Genomic DNA, 24285 nt, shown 5'->3' on the forward strand with positions numbered 1-24285 from the left:
GGTGGGATGCCAGCCTACATCTTGCTTTTGTGGAGAGCCATCCTTCTTTGTCATACCTTCACCTGCCCCTTCCCCTGTGGGCCAGAGCCCAGGTTAAGGGGCAGGGATGGTGGGCAGCACCTGGTATTTCCCGCGGGTCAGTACAGCTGAGGGGGTGCTGGGACCCGGGTGTTTGCCTTTCCTTGCCTGGCCTCCAACCTCCCACTCTTTTGCCTCCAGACACTTTCCCTAAGACAGGGCCAGCTCTACATACTCTTGCCCTGACTCTTTTTGTCCTGCTCATGTGGCCTCCACTCAATTCCTCAGCACGAATGGAAAAATCACTAAGTTCCCAGACCACCAAGTCAAATGTGATTCTGCTCTACCAGAGGGAAAGTGAATGTTCATGCTGTCTCAGTGGGCGGCTGTGATTGTCCATCAGGTTTGGGAGTGAGGGTGGTACGTGTAACTTAGGATTTCCTAGCTCTGGGAATTAACAGGGCCAGGTGGGAGAGAAAGATCAGTCGTCATGTTCTCTATATGAACTAAGAAGTAACCCATAACATTGTCCCGATTTCTAAAATGCTGCTACAGGTGTCGACCGGGTTACTATCACCTGGATGGGGGAAACCCCGAGGGCTGCACCCAGTGTTTTTGCTATGGGCATTCAGCCAACTGCCACAGCTCTGGAGACTACAGTGTCCATAAAATCATCTCTACTTTCCATCAAGGTAAAGTGTCCTGTTTCTAGAATTCTGTTTTTAATATTGTATAGGGCTTTGTGTTTATACAGACAACCTCCCTCCCTCATCATAGCACGGGACTCTTGACTGATCTTTAGCATTTCTCTTCTAGCTTTTAACATACATTATTTGGTCAGAGCAATAAGACAGATCCTAATGACTTGAAAAAGTCCTACCTGAACAGTTTCCTTATATTAGCACATGAAAAATGTAAAATAACTAAAGAGACCAAATTTTCATGTCCCTGGCATTTCCCATCTCCATGTATTTTAAAACCACAAAAGAGTCTTTCATTTGGATGGGGGCAGCGGCGGGGGGGGGGGGTTATGTGATAATACTAATAACACTAACACTGCTTTCACATACATTACATGCAATATATGTGAAATTAGTTACCAAGCTACAAAACACCATAAAAACATAGGAGATGGATAGGATTTCAGCTTAGTTAAGAGGGTCTAATATGTTCAAAGAGAAACTAAGGCCAGAACTTATGTAAATAAAAGTATGAATTACAAGAATCAAACTCAAGTCAAAGCAGCTGCGGGGTGGGAGGTGAATTTGAAGCCCAAGTAGAGAAGGGCACAGGGAAGTGTGGAACTATTAAGAAAACCCCACTAGTTATTCACCTCTAGGACTTTTTGGCAATCAAGTCTTGTCTTGTTCAACTCAATAGATGAAGAGGTTTGTCTGAATGCAGAGTGATTTTGTGTTTCAGATGTTGACGGCTGGAAGGCTGTCCAAAGATATGGGGCTCCTGCAAAGCTGCAGTGGTCACAACGCCATCGAGATGTGTTTAGCTCTGCACGACGATCAGACCCTGTCTACTTTGTAGCTCCTGGTACATATGGTATTTTTCTTATAGAATCCAACTTTTAAGACTCGAAGTCATGATAGAAAAATGGAGGTAGAGAATGTGAAAACCGGGTCACTCATTGCTGTTTTGAACACTATCTCCAGACGATGGTTGGAGCTTCAGCCCTATTGACAAAGTCATGGCACAACAGAACAGGGCTGTGTGGGAATGCAAACTAGTACAGCCACTCTGGAAAACAGTATGGGGGTTCCTCAAAAAGTTAAAAATAGAACTACCCTATGACCGGGCAATTGCACTAGGTATTCATCCAGAGGATACAGAAGTGATGTTTCAAAGGGGCACATGCACCCCAGTGTTTATAGCAGCACTATAATTATAGCCAATAGCACGACCAATAAGAACCAAGGTATGGAAAGAGCCCAGATGTCCATTGACCAATGCATGAAGATGTGGTATATATATTCAATGGAATATTAGTGATAAAAAAATGAAATCTTGCCATTTGCAACAACGTGGATGGAACTAGAATGTATTATGCTAAAGTCAGAAAGAAGTCAAGGGCAGTCACATGATTTCACTCATGTGAAACTTAAGATACGAAACAGGTGAACATAAGGGAAGGGAAGTAAAAATAATATAAAAACAGAGGGAGACAAACCATAAGGGACTCCTAAATACAGAAAAACTGAGGATTGCTGGTGGCATGTTGGGTGGGTTGGGGGGGGGGGGGAGGGCCAAAGGGGCGAGGGGAATTAAGGAGGACACTGGTTGGGATGAACACTGGCTATTATACATAAGTGATGAATCACTAAATTCTATTCCTGAAAAAATGTATATGTTTTGATTAAAAAAAAAAAAGAACAGGACTGTATCAGGCAGCCAGAGTCTGGCTGCAGTTCCTACTTTAATCAAGTGGGAAGTTTCTAGGCTTCCCACCAAGACAAAATAGTGGTCAAATCTGTGGACCTACTGAGAAGCAGGTGGAAAAGTGAAAATAAGGCATTGCTCAAAGTTTTAACCCTTTATAAATTAAAATCGTTAACTCACGTCAGTTAATATGCAGTATCTAGGCAAGTTGTCCTCTTAACATTTCTAAATTTCAACTCCCTCAGCTGTCAAATGGGAATAATACCTCCAAGAATTAACACCAAATGTAACGATGTCTGAACTATGAAGTGTATGTAACAGAGGGTACTATTGCCAACATACCTCGGATCTTTATACATCATCTAATAAGTGGAATGGTCTTATAACGAGGCCCTTTTAGCATTTTAGTAACGAACCCTCCTTTGTAACCAATAGCAGTATAGCCATGTCCATGAGCTGGCTCTTCTGGAAGGGTGGTCTGGGGCAGGGCGATACACTGGCAAACACAGGACTCCCACAGAAATCACCAACATTCATGCCAAACTTGCTTGCTCGTTTGCTTCTCCAGCTTCACACTGATCTCAATCTTTTCAAATTCTGTTTCATAGCCAAATTTCTTGGGAATCAACAGGTGAGCTATGGGCAAACCCTGTCCTTTGACTACCGTGTGGACAGGGGAGGCAGACACCCATCTGCTCACGATGTGATCCTGGAAGGTGCTGGTCTGCGGGTCACAGCTCCCTTGATGCCACGTGGCAAGACACTGCCATGTGGGATCACCAAGACTTACACGTTCAGGTAAGAAGAGTGACTACACACAGGTCAAACACCAAAACTGATTGAAGTCCAGTTCCTTTGTTCATTTAACAAGCTTTTCTGAGCACCTTTCACATACCAGACATGGTATTATATACAGAAACAGGATGTGCTTCCTGCCCTAAAGCCCCTGACAAGCTAACGGGAGAAAAAACAGTATTACAGTGTGGCTTGAAAGTGACCAGATGGACAAGGTGGGCACAGATATTTTGAACAGAGGAGACACATATAACCCACACTGGAGTGGTCACGGACAGCTTCCCAAGAACACATGACACATGAACAGTTTTCTAAGGAAAGAAGGAGGGGTTGGGGGAAGGTTAGCCAGGCAGAGGCAGTTAAGTCATGCTCGAGGAGGTTTTGTGCAGTAGGAAATTCTAAGCAGTGATGCAGGAGTGAAGTGTGGAGTTGGGGACAGGAATATGGTGAGAAGTGAGGTCAGGGAGTGAAACAGAAGGGGTGGGGTTGTTTCTGGAACACAAACCAAAATCTGAAAGATGAGCGCAGGGGCTGGTGATCTGATGCAGCCAGATACTGTAATGATAAATCAAGACGTGGGCAGTGTAGAACGTGAAAGCGGACTCTTGGAGAGAGTAAGTGAAATGTGCTAAGTCATTTAAAACCAAAAGCTAATGGCAGCTCCCTTGAGGGTCAGGGCTTCTTGAACTCAGAGATGTTCCTGATACTAAGTTTTGTGTGGCCAAGAATAGGAAGTGGGCTCTGAAGACTTGGACCATCACCGGATGCCATGAGCCCTGGAGCTGGGCTTCCAACACTGAGGTGCCCTCCATCACTGCCTCCCCCCACGGAGGGAGGAAACTCCAAGTTCATGCCTATAAAGATGCAGCTACCCATCCTTCGTCCCCCTGGTTAGGCAGGGCTGTGAAGGGGCTTAGCTGTTCCCACATTCTTGGGTGTATTTTGATAAGAGTTGGATTTTTAAGCTTTTGGCTTTAAATCCTGCAGGTTAAATGAACGCCCAAGCAGTAACTGGAGCCCCCAGCTGAGTTACTTTGAGTATCGGAGGTTACTGCGTAACCTCACGGCCCTGCGGATCCGAGCTACCTATGGAGAATACAGTAAGCGATGAAGGGAAATGAATTCTTTAGGTTTTGTTTCAGGATGGTTTATGATCGAGTCTCTGGGTCTAAATTTTCACATTCTGGAAGTTACAAGTAATGTTTCTCTAAAAGAAGGTTAACACCAATGAAGAATGAAATGATGCTACTTTGCTTAAAAGAGCCTCCAGATTTAGGTGAAAGCGGACTTGAAGAGGATCTGCAACAATTGGGCATGTTCCCTTAGGCTAGACAATGGCATCCACAACGAGCCCTCTATTCCTGGAATTCCTTTGGGATTATACTCAGGGCTACCATGTTCAGACATCACATTTATTCTGTTACTTTTATATTTAAGTTTGTTAATTTTTATTCTTGAGAGAGACAGCACTAGCAGAAGAGGGGCAGAGACAGAATCCGAGGCAGGCTCCGGGCTTTGAGCTGTCGGCACAGAGCCCGGCACGGGGCTCAAACCCAGGAAACGTGAAGTCATGACCTGAGCAGAAGTCGGATACCCAACCGACTGAGCCACCCAGGCACCCCTGTTAACTCCGTTTATTGACCTTCACATGTGGGGTATTCCTCATCCCAATTGGATTTATATGGGAGTTTGAGCTTTCTCCACACTTAAACAGGAAGCATAGCTGGCATGCATAATTTCTATATCATCCCTGCTTTATTTGCATTAAGAGGAAACAGTTTATTAACAGTTTATTGAATCTTTACCTTGAACCAAGCACATAACATATGCACAGTTGTTCCATTTAATGTCACAACCAACATGGGAGGCAGAGACCATTCTTACTTCTACAGTTGAGGAAACAGTTGTAAAGTTATGCGACTTGCCCACCCACTTCACACAGTTGGTGAGGGTGGAACCAGAATTTAAACCCTGGCTTTTCTGATGTGCGTCAGTCATGACGGACTGCTGTACCTGTGGCATAGTGAGTGAACGCCACTCATCTTTGTTAGGGTGTTAAATCTAAAATCTAGAGAGAGGCCTGACTTTAGATCTTCAGACCTCACCACCTGCTGGCTTCTAAACCTGTTCTCCGTATTGCAGGTACTGGGTACCTTGACAACGTGACCCTGATTTCAGCTCGCCCCGTCTCCGGAGCCCCAGCACCCTGGGTTGAACAATGCGTATGTCCCGTTGGGTACAAAGGGCAGTTCTGCCAGGATTGTGCTTCTGGCTACAAAAGAGATTCTGCCAGACTGGGACCTTTTGGCACCTGCATCCCATGTAACTGCCAAGGGGGAGGAGCCTGCGATCCAGACACAGGTGAGTGAAAAGACACCTGTTCCAGGAGGCTGGGGTACTGCTAGGGGGCTGGGGACTCCTGAGGAAGAAACGGAGCTATGTGAGAAAGACCCTGCCTCAACTCATTTTGGAGATGGGAAAGGGTTAGGAAGGTAGGGGCTGGAGTCTGACAGGATGGACATGGAGCTTTATTACACTCAATCCTTTTCATTATGGAAATGCCACAAGGTTGTGGGAAAGGTACCAGGTTACAGGAAATGGCTGTCAGGGTTCAGTGGGGGGGGGGGAGGGGGGTTGGTGTAGTTGGTGTTGAGTTTCAAGAATTGCATGGAGACATCAAAGGCAATGTCAGGGTCTGAATGAATGTGTGGACAAATGGCCTCAGGCCATGGGGACTGGGGGAGCAGCATTGAGGTATGGATGGTAAAGGAAGCTAGGTCTCAGTGTAGGAGAGCCAGGGTGAGATTCAGGGTCGTGGCCAGGTCTGGAGTTGGTACTAAGGCAAAGGTAAATGCCAGTGCTCACTTTGGAGAAAGCTTCAAAAAGGAAGGTTTTGGTCACTCTGCTCTGCCTCCCACGCCTCATCCATATTAAAGGAAGTGTATTGTTTTACCCTGCTCATTTCTCTGCCCCTCCTTTCTTGCTCCCTCCCAGGAGATTGTTATTCAGGGGATGAAAATCTTGACATCGAATGTGCCGACTGCCCTATTGGTTTCTACAACGATCCACACGACCCCCGCAGCTGCAAGCCGTGCCCCTGCCGCAACGGGTTCAGCTGCTCCGTGATGCCCGAGACAGAGGAGGTGGTGTGCAATAACTGCCCCCACGGGGTCACCGGTAAGGCCCATGGCCTGCTTCCCTGTCCTGATGCCACAAATCCACATCAACAGCTGCTCTTCCAAAAAAATTCTGGGGAATTATAATTCCTTAGCGTTCATGTAAACGGGCTCATTCTAAAGAGAAGAATATGCCCGAGAGGTGAGGAAGGGCAGCGCATGGTCTTGTATGGTATGTATGTGTGGCCAATGCGGTTTTAGGAGGTTTGTAATTAGGAGGTGAAGGCTGCAGATGAAATATGTGGCTTCAGTTTGACAAAATGAACCGCAGTACAGAAGGGAAACTTAGTGGCATTTTAAATGCCACCTCTCTTGGGGCACCTGGCTGGCTCCGTCAGTAGAGCATGCAACTCTTAGATCTTGGAGTTGTCGGTTTGAGCCCCATGTTGCATGTAGAAGTTACTTTAAAAAAAAAATGTCACATTTGTCTGCTGGGCAGTCTGAAAGTTCATTCTTCAGCAACAGCCTCAGTGATGGTACTATAAATCTGACTTCCTCAACCATCTAGTTAATCGGCAGGAAGCCTCCTAGTAGGGCTGCTGTGTTCTAACATCTGGGACCACCATGGAATGGAAGAGCTGACCTCCTGCCCTGGGCACCTGCTCCTGCTATTGTTCTGGGGTCCAGGGTGGGAGACTCTTCCAGAGGGTGACTGGGACCCAGGCCCCTGTGCCTGTTCTTGCCATCGACAGATGACCACTCAGCCTCAGGCATTTGTTTCTTCCAGGTGCCCGCTGTGAGCTCTGTGCTGATGGCTACTTTGGGGACCCATTTGGGGAACATGGCCCAGTGAGGCCTTGTCAGCCCTGTCAGTGCAACAACAACGTGGATCCCAGTGCTTCCGGGAACTGCGACCGCCTGACAGGCAGGTGTCTGAAGTGCATCCACAACACAGCTGGTGTCCACTGTGACCGGTGCAAAGCAGGCTACTTTGGGGACCCTTTGGCTACCAACCCAGCGGACAAGTGTCGAGGTAAGACGGCATCCCTCGACAGATGGCGTGTGCATGTGCACACATGTAAGAACATACAAATCAGCTGGGCCAGCAGCAGGTAATAGGATGCTACTGTGGTTTCTCTGACCGACTGGCCCACGAACAGTTTGGACTTTTCACCGGTCAAAGGCCTTAAGACCCCTCAGCAGGGTTCTGGAAGACAGAGCTGGAGGGTGTCGAGTGGGTTAAAGCTGGGTGGGAGAAGTAGAGAAGGCCAGGCTTACATTCCTGAGTGGAAGAGGAGGTGTGAAGCGGCCAGGTCGTATGCCAGGTTCCAAGGCTGGCAGAGGAAGTGTTGGCAAAAGCCTCTCACAGGACAGCAAGAAAGGACCTGAGACTAAGCCTGAACACACGGAGGTGGCAAGGGGGGTGCTGTGAAGCAGTTTAAGAGACCCTCTCAGGAAGTCTGGGTAATTGATGTAGACAAAGGTAACAGTTTCAAGTTCTACTAAGGAGACCTGGCTTCAAAGCAGCAGCTATCTGGGAGCACTCCTCAGGGCTGCTTCAGATCAAAGCGCCAATGTGCACATGGGTCCTCTCGCTCGGCCCTTCTTTCCAGCCTCTGCAGATGTCATATATTCAAGAAGTTCAGTTCTAGGGAGCTGGCCTGCCCCCACAGACCTACACTCAGTTGCAAAGGTCCCAGACCAGCCCTGATGCCCAGAATGCAGGGACTTGTTTATCATAACAGAGCCACGAGGGCCTCTGGGGACCCAGATTGGAGGACTCCCAGTTCCTTGTAACGTCTGCAGGGAGCCCAGCCCACAGAACCTCCACCCCTGAAAATGCCTAAGGATCTCTGTGCAACCTGAGGCTTCCACACAGGGGCAGAGATCCCACCTGCCCTAACCCCAACCCTGTGGGTTAGGAAGTACCCCATGATAGGAAGAGCCCACATGCCATTTTTGCAGTACTGAGTTCAAGTCTAGTTTTTTACCTATTGTATTACACTGGTTATGGCAGTTAACCTGAGCCTCAGCTTCTTCATATGGATGAATATTTAGCTCAAAGTGGTTGTAAATAGAAGAGCATATGAGAAAGTACACTGTAAACAGAATAACTCTAGCGATAAGGAGTTATTAAGAGACTTTACTGGCTTTAAACTATACATTTCTTCACTCAACTATCTTTTGTCAAATCCCTGCCAAGTATCCATATATGGAACTAGATGCTAGGGCATAGCAATGAATAGGTCAGTTCCAGCCCCCGAAGAGATCATATGCTAATAAGACAAAAATATGTAAGTAACAAGACACTTACATATGTGATATTATGTGCCAAGTATTTCACGAGCGTCATAGAGCAACCAAGAGAATCACTTTAACTCCCTTAGTGCACTACCTCACCCACTGTTCTATCCTCTGCTCCTAGAACAGTGTGGCACATAGGTGCTCAATCAGTATGAATGAATAAAGATACTTTTTTTTAACTGCATTTCCTACATAAAAGGCAGCAGAGCAAAAGGAAAAGAGCATTGCCTCTTTTCCAAGTTCTCATTCTGGCTTGCCATTTACTTGCCATGTGACCTACAGATGACTCAACCTCTGAGCTCCTATTCTTCATCTATAAAATAAAGTGAGCTAGAGCACCTGCAGAATATCCAACAGCTTTACAACTTAACGGGAGGAAAAAAGCACCACCAGAAAGGATGCACTGTTGTAGTCCCTCTTTATCCACACGTTCACCAAACTTACTAGATGATTCCCAAGCTCGCTCTATATTGGAAATGTAGTTGGGAGTCCCAGGCAAGAGAGGAATCTAGCACAGTGTGAACTGACAAGGGCAAAGAAGGATTCTTTGCCATTGGTGACTTGATCCTTTTACCTTTGCTATAACTCCAGTTTCTAGAATTCGCTTGATATGAATGCTTTGTCTTTTCTCTCTAGCTTGCAACTGCAACCCAATGGGCTCAGAGCCTGGGGAGTGCCGAAGTGATGGCAGCTGTGTTTGCAAGCCAGGGTATGGCGGCCTCACCTGTGAGCATGCAGCATTAACCAGCTGCCCAGCTTGCTATAATCAAGTGAAGATTCAGGTGTGCATGTTACCCAACTCTCACCCCCATAAGGACAGTCTAAGTGTCTACTGGGTGGGTCTGTCACAAATCTAGGACCCTCTTAGCCTCCTGGGGATGAGGGTGGGGATTTGGGGATTACTATTTGTTGCTTTAAGAATTGCTATGTTAAAATGTAGTAATAGGTTTCAGATGCTCTTAAATAGACTTTTCAAAAGTACCCTTTTGCAGATACGGTCTCATTTGGTACACTTGATAACTTTGAATTTGCAAGAGAACGTATTCTGACATCCGTTTTCACTGAGCAAGTCTCAGGACATCTGCGACTTTTCAGTCACATGGCCAAGTGGAGCCAAGAATCCCACCCTGAATTCCCTGTGAATTCAGTACTCTTTCCACTTATACCACTTTCTAGTTGGATTTGTAAGAGAGGTCCTTTGCAAAACAAAAATATATAGAAGATCCATGGAGTCTAGAAGGTGTCAAGACTGTTCAAAGAATGGCCTCCAGAAATTTCTTTCACATTCCAGAGAAGGACATGGATGTTAATTATTAGTTACTATTTCCTAGGGTGAAGGGCGGAGGCAGAGAAGGCCCAAACCCTGAAGATTAGAATTCAACTTTTTTTTAATTTATCAGTTTTACCTGCCCTCTATAGCACTTTTTTGTTCCAGACACTGTTCTAAGCCCTATACAGGTACTAACTTAGCCCAAATAACTAGGAGATATTATCCTCATTTAATGGATAAAAGTGACTTGCCTGAGGTCACACTCACAGCTAATAAATAGGGGGGCCAGGATTCAAACTTAGAGTCTAGGCTCTAGTCTAACTACTACCATGACCTGCCAAGCATTTCTGGGCTTTTAACTATTATCCCTCCCGAGTACCTGGTATTGGACTGTGATCTCCACCTTCTGTTCTGATCTTCTTTCCTATGTGGTTTCAGATGGACCAGTTTAGGCAGCAGCTCCAGAGCCTGGAGGCCCTGGTTTCAAGGGCTCAGAGTGGTGGTGGAGCAGTGCCCAGCACGGAGCTGGAAGGCAGGATGCGGCAAGCTGAGCAGACCCTTCAGGACATTCTGAGAGAAGCCCAGATTTCAGAAGGTGATGAAGGCCGATTTCCATAATCTCCTGTGGGTATCAGTTGAGCAGGGGTCTCTGCCCAGCACTTGCAGAGAGGAGGACTATCCTGGACTCTCCCGAGACCTGACTGATGGCAATGAAAGCAGTACCATGCATTCATTCATTTACTGGGTTTTTACCATTTTGCCCTAAGCCAGAGTAACTTTTTCAACCCTCCACGTTGGATTACCCTGTGCTGATTGTGAAAGTTCTCATCCTTCTTTTCCTTACTGTACCAGGTGCTATTAGATCTCTCAATCTCCAGCTGGCCAAGGCAAGGAGTGAAGAGAAAAGCTACCTGAGCCGCCTGGATGACCTCAAGAGGGCTGTGGAAAGAATTCGGGCCCTGGGCAGTCAGTATCAGAACCGAGTTCAAGATACTCACAGGCTGGTCACGCAGATGCGCCTGAGCCTGGAGGAAAGCGAGGCCTCCCTGAGAAACACTGTAGGTGTTGCTGGGATAGAGTACTGAAGATCCCCGCTCTATCGGGAGACCCCCCTGCAGACTTTCCGTCTCTCCCATTTTTAGGTCCGCCTGGCAGGTAGCTGGACTGTTTCTGGAAACAGGCACAACTATTCGTGTTGTCTGGCTTCTTGTAATTCCCGGTTTTACTGCATTTGTGTTCTTCCTAGCTCGTTTCTCACTAACCGTACCCCTCTTGTTGGCTCTCTTCTCCCTTCTCACTGCACACCTCCCTAAGCTGCCAGCGGGCAGGATTTAGTTTTGTTCATATTTGCATTACCAGCCCACAGCATAGTGTGTGGCTGTGATAAATGTTTGCTGCATGAATGAATAAAGAGGAAAGGTGGGAAGGAAGGAAGGAATCTCTGAAGACAGGATTCTGAAAAGGGGGGGCGGGGGGGAGTGTTGCCAGTATGATTTTCTTAATGCTGTAGTTTTTAGGGTGGTAGGAAGGAGAGATTTGAATGAGCCCTCTCCTCTCAATGCAGAAGACAATGGTGACAATAAGTGGGTGAAAGATGAATAAAGGAGATTGCAAGACCATCATATGCTGAGGAAATGATTTAAAAAAATCCATATTGATTTTTTTCATTACAAAAATATTTTGTAGAAAATAGAAAATAATCCTCTGATGCCATTAATAACCACCACTGAAACTTGGTATATAGTCTATCGACCTTAAATACATATGAAAATACATATTAACATGAATATATTTTTACATGCATCCGTATCTGTATACAGGGTTTTTTGGTCTTGGATTTCTACTTTATTCTTATTTTTAATGTAATAATTATGGTGACTGGGGACTCCTGACATCAGGGTGTAGAATGTTGTGTGGCTAATAACAAGTTCTAACAGGACAGATGCATAAACCCGCTTAGGTTTCAGGGCCGAGTGCAAAGTCTTAACCAAGTCTCCTTTTTTCAGAACATTCCTCCCTCAGAGCACTACGTGGGGCCAAATGGTTTTCAAAGCCTGGCTCAGGAGGCCACAAGATTGGCAGACAGGTGAGCAGACCCCCTGCTTCAGGCTACCTCTGCAAGGCCAGACTCGAGCAAGACTGTAGAATCCTCAGGGGGCACCTGGTGGCTCAGTCGGTTAAGCATCTTCCACTCGGGTCACGATCTCGTGGTTTGGGAGTTTGAGCCCGTGTCGGACTCTGTGCTGATTGCTCAAAGCCTAGACCCTGCTTTGGATTCTGTCTCCTCTCTCTGCTCCTCTATCACTCTCTCAAAAACAAACATTAAAAAATAAAAAGCCTTATAAAGACTGTAGAATCCTCAGGACCTAAGCGACATATTCGATGCCTCCAGCCTCCTTTGCAGCTATTTCCTTGCCTTGGGGCCATTTTTTTAAACCTCTTGGCTTTTAGTGTATGTAGGTGGCCACTGGGCCACGGTCGTTTGGCAAGTGTTGCGGGTGGAGGTGTTTTTTACCACAGATTTTTCTGACTCACAGTAATGGCTTTGGTGTGTGTGTCAGAGGTGATTTTTTTTGGTCCGTGAAATGAAATCAGCCTTTGGAAGAGAACGCTGTGCAGCTTTGAGGGACTCCCAGGCTCCCACGTCGAGCCTGGGAACAAGTAGCAACGAGTTGTTCACTAGCCTGTGGGGGCCAGGGCTGTAGACGGGGAGCCTCCTCCCGAAAACCGGCTCTGCAGGGCCCCAGTGGTACCAGGCGGCTCCCTAGTCCTAGCCCGACTAAATCCTACCACCCTGGTGAAGTGGTTTGCTCTTAGCAAGAGTGCTCAGCAGGGTGGCAAGGCTCAGTTAATCCAGATGGAATTCAGCCAGTGAAGGGGGCCGATTTGTGTTTTTGTAGCATGAGCTGCCTCGAGTTTGTTTCTCCTTTTTTAAAATCACTTTAAGCCTGTGGGGGACTTTTACGGACAGGCTCTGCCCCCTTCTGGAGGAGGGTCCAATGTCGAGTGGCAGCAAGAGAGTACGGGGGTGTGGGTTCTGGATGAAATCAGACCTAGGCGTTTCTTGCGGCACAGAACAGCTTATAAACGCAGTATTTTATCCGCCCGTCCTCCCCACCCACCCCCGGACTGCTCGCACCCGTCTCCACGCCCCGCTCCTCCTGGTTCCACCATGAACGGAAAAGATCAGCAGCCACGGTCTAAGATGTGGGCTCCATCTCCAGAACACCTTCAGATCTCCTCATTCCGACTAACCTGGATCGATGACGTCTGGCGTTTCTAGCCAAACTAGCTCCTTTACTCCTCTCCCTTCATTCAAGTAGAACACCTGAAGGAGGCCCTGTGCTATGAAAACTCAGATTCTTTGTTTTCAATCCTTTCAGCCATGCTGCGTCAGCCGGTAACATGGAGCGGCTGGTGAGGGAAACGGAGGACTACTCCAAACAAGCGCTGTCGCTGGCACGCAAGGCTCAGCGGGAAGGAGGTGGAAGGGGCAGCCCGGAGGGCTCTGCGGTGCAAGGCCTTATGGGAAAGTATGTTTCAACGGGTCCTCACACGGGTCAAGATAATCTGCATCCTTCTGTGGTGTGGTGCAAACCACGTGTGAGGGGCACATCATGTTTCGTTAGCAAATAATGCTAAAGGACAAGGGGAGTGTGTTGATTTGGGGGAAAGGACATGCCTTTACGGCTGGAAGAAAAGGGTGATTAAGTAAAATTTGTGTTTTGAGAGACTGCAGTGCTTGCGGGAAGTTGTGGTTGAAGGATGTGAGTAAACCCATCTGGTGGCATGGAATGTAGAAATGTTATCAACGAGTGGGAAACTCGGGCTGAATTCTGACAATCTGTATAAACTTCAAGGTTTATGTTTAGATCATGGAGAGGGACACATCTGGCACATAACCTCATTTGGCTCTTCCGGTAACTCTAACGTCCATACTTTTTACACGGCAGGATGAATGTTTGCTTTTAATAAGGGATTCCTCAAAGTTCTTTCTCCCCACCCTGCAGGTTGGAGAAAACCAAGTCCCTGGCCCAGCAGCTGTCTGGGGAGGCCACTCAAGCTGACATTGAGGCAGACAGGTCTTATCAGCATAGCCTTCGCCTTCTCAATTCCGTGTCTCAGCTTCAGGGAGTCAGTGATCAGTCTTTTCAGGTGAGGGCATGTACTGATGTGCTTGGTGGACAAAAGGGCCATAGTGCTTGCTTCTTCTGGGGTTCCATAATCTCAAATCATTCAGCTTTACCTCCATATGGACCTTTCTTGCATTGTATTAGGGAGTGTATTTATTTTCTTATTTCCTTGTTCTTAAACCCTAGTCTGCCTCTGAAAAAGCCTTAGCCCACATCCTGAAGCTGCTGGCTGATAAGAATTTTAGGTCTCTTCCTTTGTTTTGGGGACTACTGAAACCTGTGGGAAGTTACCATGGATAAAGCTTGGTCTTTACATTTGGGTCCAAACCATAGTACATCTCTATGTACTGCCATTCAGAAGCCTTTTGTTCTTCTCAGAAGTTTTACGTTGTTTCTGTCATCAATTCCTTTAACGGTCACATAGTTAAAGATTCAGCTTTCTACCTATGCAAAAAGCACTCACCATGATTCCTACAACATTTTCATGCATATGTAAACATGTAAATTTTAAGAGACAAAACTTGTCTGATGCTGCTATCATTAGATATATTGCTTCATTTCTGTTAGATTTTGCAGTTATTCTCAAACAATGATGCCAGCTCCTAAGAAGGCTGGTGTGGTGACTGATAGGCCGAAAGTCAGACTCCATTTCTTTGGGCTTATAGGTAGAAGCAAAAAGGATCAGACAAAAAGCAGATTCTCTCTCAGGCCTGGTGACTAGACGTATGGAGGAGTTCAAGCACATGCAAAGCAATCTGGGAAACTGGGAAGAAGAAACCCAGCAGCTCTTACAGAACGGAAAGAATGGGAGACAGGTATCCTTTTGTTAATTCATTCAACAACCAGGTAATGGATGCCTACTAAGAGAATAAGTATGGCAAGAGGAACCACAGAAAACTCTGAAGGTCATGGTATCTTATAGATGGAGTAACAGACAACTTGATAGAATTCATTTCCACCCACTGGATCAGCCCTCAAACCTAGGAATTGGACTCAGGCCTGAGTTCAATTTTGGTCCAGCTTGTTCTACTAGCTTGGCTTTAGGAAGTATCCAGAGTATAAGATTATGATTTGCAAAACTGTACTTGTCCTTGATGGTAGACTAGAGTTTGTGACTGTTCTCTATATGGGATTTGTCGTTAGGCTATAAAGCTCGCTCTGTCCCAGGTTGTGGAGGGCTTTGCAACAACACCCCTAAGACTTCCTGGTGAATCGCAGCACTCTGTCGTCATGAAGTGTGCCCGGGTGATTCTGCTGTTCTGCCAGGAATACTCTTCCTCAGTGTAGGTTACGTTTACTGTAATCTTATTCTGCCTCTTTACAGAAATCAGATCAGCTGCTTTCCCGTGCCAACCTCGCTAAAAGCAGAGCCCAAGAAGCACTAAGTATGGGCAATTCCACTTTTTATGAAGTTGAGAACATCTTGAAGAATCTCAGAGGTAAGTATCTCATGGGTCAGGTCACTTGACTAGGTTAAAGGTAGAACCATGACTTTATCTTGAATCCATATGTAGCTCTCTAAATGATACATTGGGATATTAACAGACATTTAATAAACATCTTTCTTAGAGAGTATTAATATTGGATGTAGCAGAAAGAATTTAGCTTGATGTCCGAAGGCTTGAGTTCTGAATTTTGCTGGGCTGACTGCTCGGTGCTGGCTGTAGGCAAAGTCACAGCCTTTGCAGACCCTAAGGTCTTCTCTTTTAAAGAGAAGGTTGAATTAAGTGATCTCTAAGGTCCTTTCACAGATCCAGCATCCTACTACCACAGATATTTTTCCTTTTCTTTCGTAGCCTGGCTGGTTCCAATGTAGTATTAACGGCACCTGGATGGCTCAGCATTAGGGGCACCTGGGTGGCTTAAGGGTCCGACTTCAGCTAGGATCATGATCTCACTGTGGGTTTGAGACCCGCCTTGGGCTCTGTGCTGACAGCTCAGAGCCCGGAGCCTGCTTTGGATTCTGTCTTCCTCCCACTCTGCCCCTCCCTAGCTGGTGCTCTCTCAAAAATAAACATTAAAAGTTTTTTTTTTTTTTTTAAGTGTAGAATCAACGTGGTTGTTTTGTGGTGATAGAGCAAGCTTTGTCACAACATCTAGATCCCAGGAAATTTGTGTTTGTGCCTTGTAGAGGTTTTAGGATTTCAGGTTTCTTTACTAACTTACAAAAAGAGAAAACATTCCTAGAGTCTTGGGATTTTCCTCACAGAAAGAGCCTCTACTCCCTCTATCCTCATTGGTAGCTTAGGTTTAAGGCTCTGGCTTGAAACTTTGGGCTTCAAAGATTCCACCTGCTTTCTAGGTGCCTGCATGGCTCAAACATCTGACTTGAGCCCAGGTCATGATCTCAGTTTGTGGGTTCGAGCCCCACGTCAGGCTCTCTGCTTGAGCTCAGAGCCCTCTTCGGATCCTTGTCTCCCTTTCTGCCCCTCCTCCACTCGTGCTTGAGTGCTCGCTCTCAAAAATAAACGTTAAAGATTCTACCTGTTTTTTACCTACTTTAGGGTCTTAATACTCTTGCAGTGGTGGGGACCAAGTACAGGCTGATTGTCAGCTTTTCTAAGAACTTGATTATGGCTTTCAATGGGTCCTTTAAGAAACTTTCTGCTAGATAAGGAGCCACAACTTCCCCTGCTTTTGCCCCGAGGCAGTAATAACACTCTTCCTAGAATTTTTCATGAAAACTTTAGCCCCATTCACCTTCATTTGTAAGCTTTATGAGCCATTAAAAACACTTTGAGGTTTTGAGTTCTTAGAGTGCAAGCAGGGGAGGGATAGAGAGAGAGGTAGACACAGAATCTGAAGCGGGCTCCAGGCTCTGAGCTGTCAGCCCAGAGCCTGCCTCGGGGCTAAAACTCACGAACTGTGAGACCATGACCTGAGCCGAGGTCGGACGCTCAACCCACTGAGCCACCCAGGTGCCCCTAGAAGTCACTTTTTATCTTCACGGCAATATTTTCTTGCCTTTCAGAGTTTGACTTGCAGGTTGAAGACAGAAAAGCAGAAGCCGAAGAGGCCATGAAGAGACTCTCGTATATCAGCCAGAAGGTTGCAAGCGCTAGTGACAAGACTAAACAGGCAGAAGCAGCCCTGGGCGGTGCTGCTGCCGATGCCCAGAGGGCAAAGACCGCAGCCAGGGAGGCCCTGGAGATCACGGACAAGATAGAACAGGTAAACTGAAGTCGAAGTGTAGGCTGGCATTAGAAGTCCCAAACGCAAGAGCGGCGTAGGAAACCAGAGAGAGAGAGAGAGAGCGAGAGCGCGCAGCAGGGCTCACTTTTGATCCCTACAACTTAAAGTCCCGTTGGGTCCCATAGCAGCCCCAGATCCACACAGGTACCTATCACAGACTAAGACCCTGGAGTGCTCCCTAGCTGCAAGAGAACAAAGGCAGAATTGAACATGAGAGAAACTAACGCCTGGGAGGAGGCAAGAGACCCGAACAGGGCTTCTGTCTCCGTATTTATGGAGCTCCCGAGATACTACCCACGTGGTGAACGTGAAGAAAACAACACCTTACACGTGTGAATGAGGAAAAACAATCAAACAGTAATCATTAACTTGTGGGTGTAGGAAGCAAAGGGTCTGGGGGGGGGGGTAAGTGGTGTTTGTGATCGAGATACATCAGTATATTGGCATCAGTTGGAAGGTAATTTCCTGCAGGTGATATAACAAGTTACTTGTGATCCCATTACAATACCTCGCTGGCTAACCTCGGGCGTTTTCGCCACGTGGCAGTGGCTTTCCGCCCTAAGCTTTCTTCTAACCCGTTTATGTAAGTAGAACCTGTCTCCCCACAGGTGCCCCTTTTTGTTGATTGATTCACAAGGCTGTCTCTGAAAGCTGCAGGCTTCATTTGCAGCTCCCATTTTGGACAATACCATGAGCAGAGCCATCCAAGATATATGTATATATACTTTTATCAACTATTGTATTAGCTTCCTAGAGCTGCTATATGAAGTACCACAGACTAGGTGGCTTAAAATAACCGAAATTTATTCTCTCACCATTCTGGAGGCTAGAAGTCAGAAATCAATCTTAAGTCATTGAATCTGCAACAACCCTATTTCCAAATCAGGTCACATTCTGAGATACTGGGGGTCAGGACACCAACATATCTTTTTGGAGGACACAGTTCAACCCCACTGGATGACAGTTCAACAACTATCATCGATGTTTGATTCAAGATTATGAAATTCTGGAGTTCTGCATCCCTTATCTCTATTTTCTATGTCTAAGCACCACATATCCTTTTTTTCCCCCCTCCCACAATGTACCAGCACTGTGCTTGGTGCTGGGGATATGGAGATGAGAAAGAGCCAGTCCTTCTCTTCAAGGAGCACTTGGTGCAATGGGGAGAGACAGACTAGTTACACCACAACCCACATGTTAAATGCTATCGTAGGAGCTGTGCTTTCTCGGCTGGAAGAGAGCTTCTTATGTCTCATTTAAGCATGACTTCTAAAAAGCTTCTGCAGCTCTAGAAAGCCCAAAGGGAACTTTTAGTATCTGGACTATTTGACCACTTGGTAATTTGCAAGAATAATTTCTAATTTTAAGTCCCTTGAGGGGAGAGACCAGTTTCATGTGCCTCTCTTTATATAGCTTCTAGCACACAGATAACTGCAATTTGATGCTTAACAGCTTATTGATAAAGGTACTGATAAACTTTGTTCTAATAGAAACAAAAGCACAGCTGTAGCCCATTCATTCTCTGCACCTCAAACTCAACTGTCTCAGGGATCCTAGTAAAATCACTCAAAAGTCTGTGGCAGCAAAGAACTATGACAGGAAATGATGTGAATTTCTCACCCTCTGAGTTTTCCCAAATAGTTTTTTATTGCGTTCACTTTTTGGTGAACATTGACTTGACAGGGAACCAGTGTTTCACTTCTGACCCTCCTAGGACCTACAGCCAGACCCTCAAAGTAACTTGTTTCAAGCAGAGCTTGGGAAAGGGTGTGTCTGCAAGTCTGACTGTCCCGTTGTTCATCCAACTCACTCCATCAGGGCCTGGCTGCAGCTGTGTTTTTTCCGTATTTGTTTCTGGGATGTTTTTGTGCCTCACCCCTATATCTGCTCCCGTCCCTGGCTCCCTTTCTTCTCCCAGGAGATAGGGAGTCTGAACTTGGAAGCCAACGTGACAGCAGATGGAGCCTTGGCCATGGAGAAGGGACTAGCCATTCTGAAGAGCGAGATGAGGGAAGTGGAAGGAGAGCTGGCAAGGAAGGAGCAAGAATTTGACCTGGATATGGACACAGTACAGATGGTCAGTTTCCATCGTTTTCCATGGGAGATCCCTTTAAACTTGCTAATGTGAGAGACACCCTTTCAAGACTGGTTTGTATTTCTTTTTCTCCAGGTAATTACAGAAGCCCAAAGAGTTGATAACAGAGCCAAGAATGCTGGAGCTACGATCCAAGACACCCTCAACACGCTGGACAGCATCTTAGATCTAATGGGTATGTGGAGTATCCACAATCTTCCAGCCCCATGCTTCAGGGCTTCGCCCAGAAAATTAGCTAGACCTAGCCCTGATGAATGGAAGTCTGATACCCTTAAAGGGTATTTGCTTTGTTTCCACACCCAGAGACTTCGGGCTTTACATGACTTTACATCTTCTGGACTCTACTTTAACGTCTATAAGATGGGTCATTGAGTACCTATTGCCCTTGGAGGTGAGAGTCTGTAGGTCAAAGATCTGGGTGTCTTTAGGGAAGGTGTATTGAGGCTCAGAGAGGTTAATCATGTCCCTCAGATCACATAGTAAATTGTGAAGGCAGTATATTCAACCTTCACAGCTAAAGAGAAGACTGGACAGTTTGACAGTCCTGCTAAGGGTTCTGGCCTTCATCCTGAGCAGCTAGTGGACACTTTAAAGCAGAGTAATAACATCATCACTTTATATTCAGAAAGATCACTAAGTGGAGGGCAGGAGTGAGTGGAGAAGAGCTTGGAGGTGGGCTAGACAAAAGGCAGAGTGAGGCCATTTTGGAAATGGTGGAAGGAGTTGAGGAGGGAGGTGGCCAAGCCTGAACTCTGATACAATAGTGGTAGTAGTAGTGAGTGGGGGAGATTCTCCCAGACTGTGAAGTCAAGAGTCACTTGCTGATTCTACTGTTTGTCCCTCCCAACCCACAGTTATACCTTGATAGAAGCGGGAACTTGACCTGCCTGATCGATAGCCCGGAAGAAATGTAAAGATAGTAGGGACAAGAGATACCGCAACATTTTCGGATAAAATAGATTTAATGGCACACTTTGGCAACAATTCAGATTTGCCCACAGTATCCCTCCCCCTGATAGCGAACCCTCATTTGGCCTGATTTGTCAGGGGCTGCAGCAGAGAGGGGACGAGGGATTTGATCATGGATTCCAGCCACATTCAGGGAAAGGTTTGGTTTTACCTTTTCAATTCGGTAGGACAACTCTAAAATCTGATTTTTCTGTGGAGTACCATCCTCACCCTGGCAGACCAATATTGCCTGTGTTGTTATACTAATGAGTCTGCTTTGTAGTCCCATTAGCTCCAAAGAGTAAATACCCTCTGAGGGTGAAAAAAACACAAAACCCAGTTCCCCGGTGGAGATACAAGCAGCTTTGTTTAGTGTCCTGAAAAAAGTAATGCAACAAACAGGGCCCTTCAAGAGAAAATGAGAGCGTTTTACCAGGTGCCAGGCACCATGCCAGGTGTTCTCTGGTCATTTAAGCCTTTTTGAGGTCCTGTGAGGCAGGTTCTATTATTTTTATTATTTTATTTCACAGAGGAATAAACAGGCTCAGAGAGGTTGATAAGTCCCACAGATCACATAGTAAACTGTGGAGGTGGGATTTGAACTGAGGACTCTGATTCCAAGGCTCCTGCCCTTTTTGAGCAGATCGTCCTGCCTCTCCAAGGACATGGTTATTTTGTTCCCAAGCTTACTTAACTTTCCCAGCATGTCATAGAACCCGGAATTCTGGAATTCTCCCCTGCTCTGAGGTGAAGGTCTGATCTACCAGATATACATTTTTGTTAGGGTGTTGTTTCTCCTGTTTGCTCTCTGGAGTCCGGGAACAGTAACAGCTTAATCTCTAGGTGTAATAAACTCAGGCAGTCAAATGCTCACACCACGGCTCAGATATGTGAGGCAACCTGACCTTGAGTTTGAATTGACCAAAGGCCACTCAAACCCTTTCCACATTAAATAGGTTTGGCCAGGTGCCCTTCCTGCTGACATTAGTTTTAGATTATTTATGGGTGAAACATACCTCAACAAATATGACTACATTTAATATTGGAAATAAACTAATAACTAGCCAGATTCCCACTGTTTCAGGCTAGAATGATAGCTTACATCACCTCCTAACAGCTGGAATCTATCCCCGAAATGTCAAAGCATACCTTGGCCTCTTTAAACCCCAAACCCAGCCAGTTTCTAAAGGTCTTCTAATGGAAAACAGCAAGATATTTCCCAAGGATAGTTCAGTAAACATAATTTGGAGTTGATTCTGATCCTAGGGTGAGCCGTGTTGGGCAGACACCTTGGACAGTACTCAGTCTCCTATGACCTTCAGCCTTCGTCTTTTCAGAGCGTGAACTTGGCCCTAAAGTGAAAGAAATCCAAGCTTCATATTGCTTAACTATAGAGTTCAGAGGCTTGAACTGGGCTGTTCATAACTAGTAACTAGGCTAGAGCTCTCAGAATATTTTCTATATTATTCCCAATGTAAAATAAGCCTTTTAAAGGCATGGCATACCATTTTCTCTGGGCAGGTGGAAACAGGTTTTAGTTAAGGGTGTAGAAGGCCCTTGTGTGTTCAAGGAGATCTAATCACAGCTCTTCTATATTAACTCCTTTCTCATTCCCTGAAATAGACCAGCCTGGCAGTGTGGATGAAGAGGGACTGATCTTACTGGAGCAGAAACTCTTCCGAGCCAAGACTCAGATCAACAGCCAGCTGCGGCCCTTGGTGTCAGAGCTGGAAGATCGAGCACGTCGGCAGCAGCGCCACCTTCGTTTGCTGGAGACGAGCATTGACGGGATTCTGGCTGATGTGAAGAACCTGGAGAACATCAGGGACAACCTGCCGCCAGGCTGCTATAATACACAGGCTCTTGAGCAACAGTGAATCTGCCATAGAGATTTCTCAGCTGAGGTTCTTGGGATACAGACCTCAGGAGCCATCTCGTGTGGTTGGGGTGGGATGGAGACACTTGAGCATGTTGAATGGGCATGCTCAGGTCAACTGAACCTGATCCCATCCCTGAGACCTTGGCCAGATAAATGTCTTATCGCACCAGTGTGACACTACTTGCTTCCTGATGCTGGGCAGTGAGGCAAATAGCACTGGGTGTGAGACTGGTCAAGGACCTGGACCCCAAAGGGTAGACTGGATGGAAGGGCAAGCTGCATGGGCAGGTGTTTGCCTTGGGATAGTCACACACTGAGTCCTGGAGTATGGACAGTGTATGGAGTATGGAGTATGCTGCTGGGCTATAGTCAGCTTATTCTTTGAATAATATGACCAAAGGAGAAATATTTTTACTTTGCCCACCCATACAGTTCTTCCTAATGTCTGAACAGAGAGTGAAGTCCAGTCACACTGTGGCCAGTGAAATACTATTACCTTGTAGTGTCCAACTACAAGCTTCTCATTGACCAGAGTTCCTCCCACTTACCACCCAGTTTGTCAACGTGTCGTCCACTTTCAAGCTGGGAGAAATGAGCAGTGGTGGAGTGAGAGGCTGTAAGGCTGGTCCATTTGGAGCAATGGTGCCTGTTTGGGTCCTGCCACCTTCAGTTTCTTCTGGGGCCTAGAAGTGCCATCCTTTCTCCAGTGACGCCATGGCAACTTAGAGACTACTTTTTTATTAAAGCACTTCTGCCCAGCAAAGCAAACACTGGGAATGTATTTACTTTTGGGTTTCAAAGTGATAGAAAAATGTAGCTTGAGCATTGAAAGAACTACAATTATCTAGAAGATTTGTTAGTCCTAATTCAATCCCACTTTTCAAACACTAAAAATTATGTGTGTCTACGTGTTTTATTTTCTCATTCCCTCTCCCTGTAGCAGAGAATGTTTCTACTCACACTTGAGCTGGGTAGGCTCCATCCTTCATCCTTCCATCCATCCATCCCTCCATCCATCCATCCTTACAACATATATTTATTGAGTACCTACTGTGTGTCAGGGGCTGGGGTACAGTGGTGACGTAGTCTCTGCCCTCACAGAGTTGATTGTCTAGTAAGGAAGACAAACATTAAAAAAATATATTTAAAATTACAACTCTTGTTCATCACAAGTAGTTTTTATTGCAATAACCCCTTGGTTGGCAACCTCATTTCTCAACAGAACATGTTGCAAGACACTCCCATGGGGGCACTTGGGTTTGGCAAAGCTGGGATGGGTCTGGGTTGTGCACACTGCTTTGCATTCCAGCCATCACTCCTCCCCTTTCCACATCTGATTGCAACAGACTGTTGAGTCATTATGACACCCCTGGGAATTGCTGGAAAATCCAGAGACACTTCCACCTCGGCTTGGAAGACATTGGTGCAGCCTTGCCTCTATAGCTCCTTGGCTTTTCATGGATGTGTTTTTAAATAAAGAACAATTCTTAGATGCCTGTAGTCAGTTTCTAATTTGTCAAACTCTAAGCCTAAGATGGAGGAACCAAAACAATAGAAACCAAAATGTCACAGAGCAATGGGTCCTAGAGTTTGTATTTTTCTGAACATCTTGTTTTGCCATTTCCACCCATGAGAGCACTTTATGAGAGTTAATTGGTGCTGTCTCCTAAGCATAAAGAAGGACTTATTTCTGGAACAACCTGAGCAGAGTGGGGTTATAATTAATATTTTTGCCTTTCTTCCTTTGGCTATGAAATTAAGGTAAAATCAATAGTTTGTGGTATATTGTCATGCTTTTTAATAAATTGAAATCTAATAAATTAAGATCCTGAATTGGTCATCTACCCAAATGGCCAAGGAAAAAGATTCCGCTCCAGTCCACATTAATCCCTCAAATTCTGACAGGTCTAATCACTTAGCTTTACCTTCTGTAGAAGTGAATTTATTATCCCGTCTTGGCATAGTCAATCACATGTCTTATAAATCTCTCACTGTAACTAACAACTAGTACCCAGGAAATGTATATGTATTACTTAGATTAACTACTATATCACATCGACCTAAAAATGTATGTGGCTCAAACACAATAGACTTTTTTTCTTGCTCTAATAACAGATAGGGAGCAAGTGGGCAGGGTGACCCTCTAC

At 45.9% G+C, this 24285-nt stretch overlaps 1 protein-coding gene across 1 annotated transcript in view; it reads left to right on the forward strand.

The window, feature by feature from the left end:
- Positions 1 to 23630, forward strand: part of LAMC2 (laminin subunit gamma 2) — a 56910-nt gene extending 33280 nt beyond the window's left edge. The window contains exons 5-23 of the mRNA XM_027074381.2: positions 574 to 710; positions 1441 to 1563; positions 3015 to 3204; positions 4189 to 4301; positions 5344 to 5562; positions 6196 to 6378; positions 7105 to 7350; positions 9258 to 9403; positions 10330 to 10486; positions 10744 to 10949; positions 11898 to 11977; positions 13275 to 13424; positions 13902 to 14046; positions 14690 to 14839; positions 15349 to 15463; positions 16996 to 17195; positions 19135 to 19293; positions 19387 to 19486; positions 21883 to 23630. Of these exons, the coding sequence (XP_026930182.2) occupies positions 574 to 710; positions 1441 to 1563; positions 3015 to 3204; positions 4189 to 4301; positions 5344 to 5562; positions 6196 to 6378; positions 7105 to 7350; positions 9258 to 9403; positions 10330 to 10486; positions 10744 to 10949; positions 11898 to 11977; positions 13275 to 13424; positions 13902 to 14046; positions 14690 to 14839; positions 15349 to 15463; positions 16996 to 17195; positions 19135 to 19293; positions 19387 to 19486; positions 21883 to 22136 (3073 nt within the window). The 3' untranslated portion in view covers positions 22137 to 23630. The remainder of the gene's footprint in view (positions 1 to 573; positions 711 to 1440; positions 1564 to 3014; positions 3205 to 4188; positions 4302 to 5343; positions 5563 to 6195; positions 6379 to 7104; positions 7351 to 9257; positions 9404 to 10329; positions 10487 to 10743; positions 10950 to 11897; positions 11978 to 13274; positions 13425 to 13901; positions 14047 to 14689; positions 14840 to 15348; positions 15464 to 16995; positions 17196 to 19134; positions 19294 to 19386; positions 19487 to 21882) is intronic.
- The last annotated feature ends 655 nt before the right edge of the window (positions 23631 to 24285 follow it).

This window comes from Acinonyx jubatus, chromosome E4 (assembly GCF_027475565.1).
Source record: "Acinonyx jubatus isolate Ajub_Pintada_27869175 chromosome E4, VMU_Ajub_asm_v1.0, whole genome shotgun sequence".
In the NCBI taxonomy this organism is placed as follows: Eukaryota; Metazoa; Chordata; class Mammalia; order Carnivora; family Felidae; genus Acinonyx; species Acinonyx jubatus.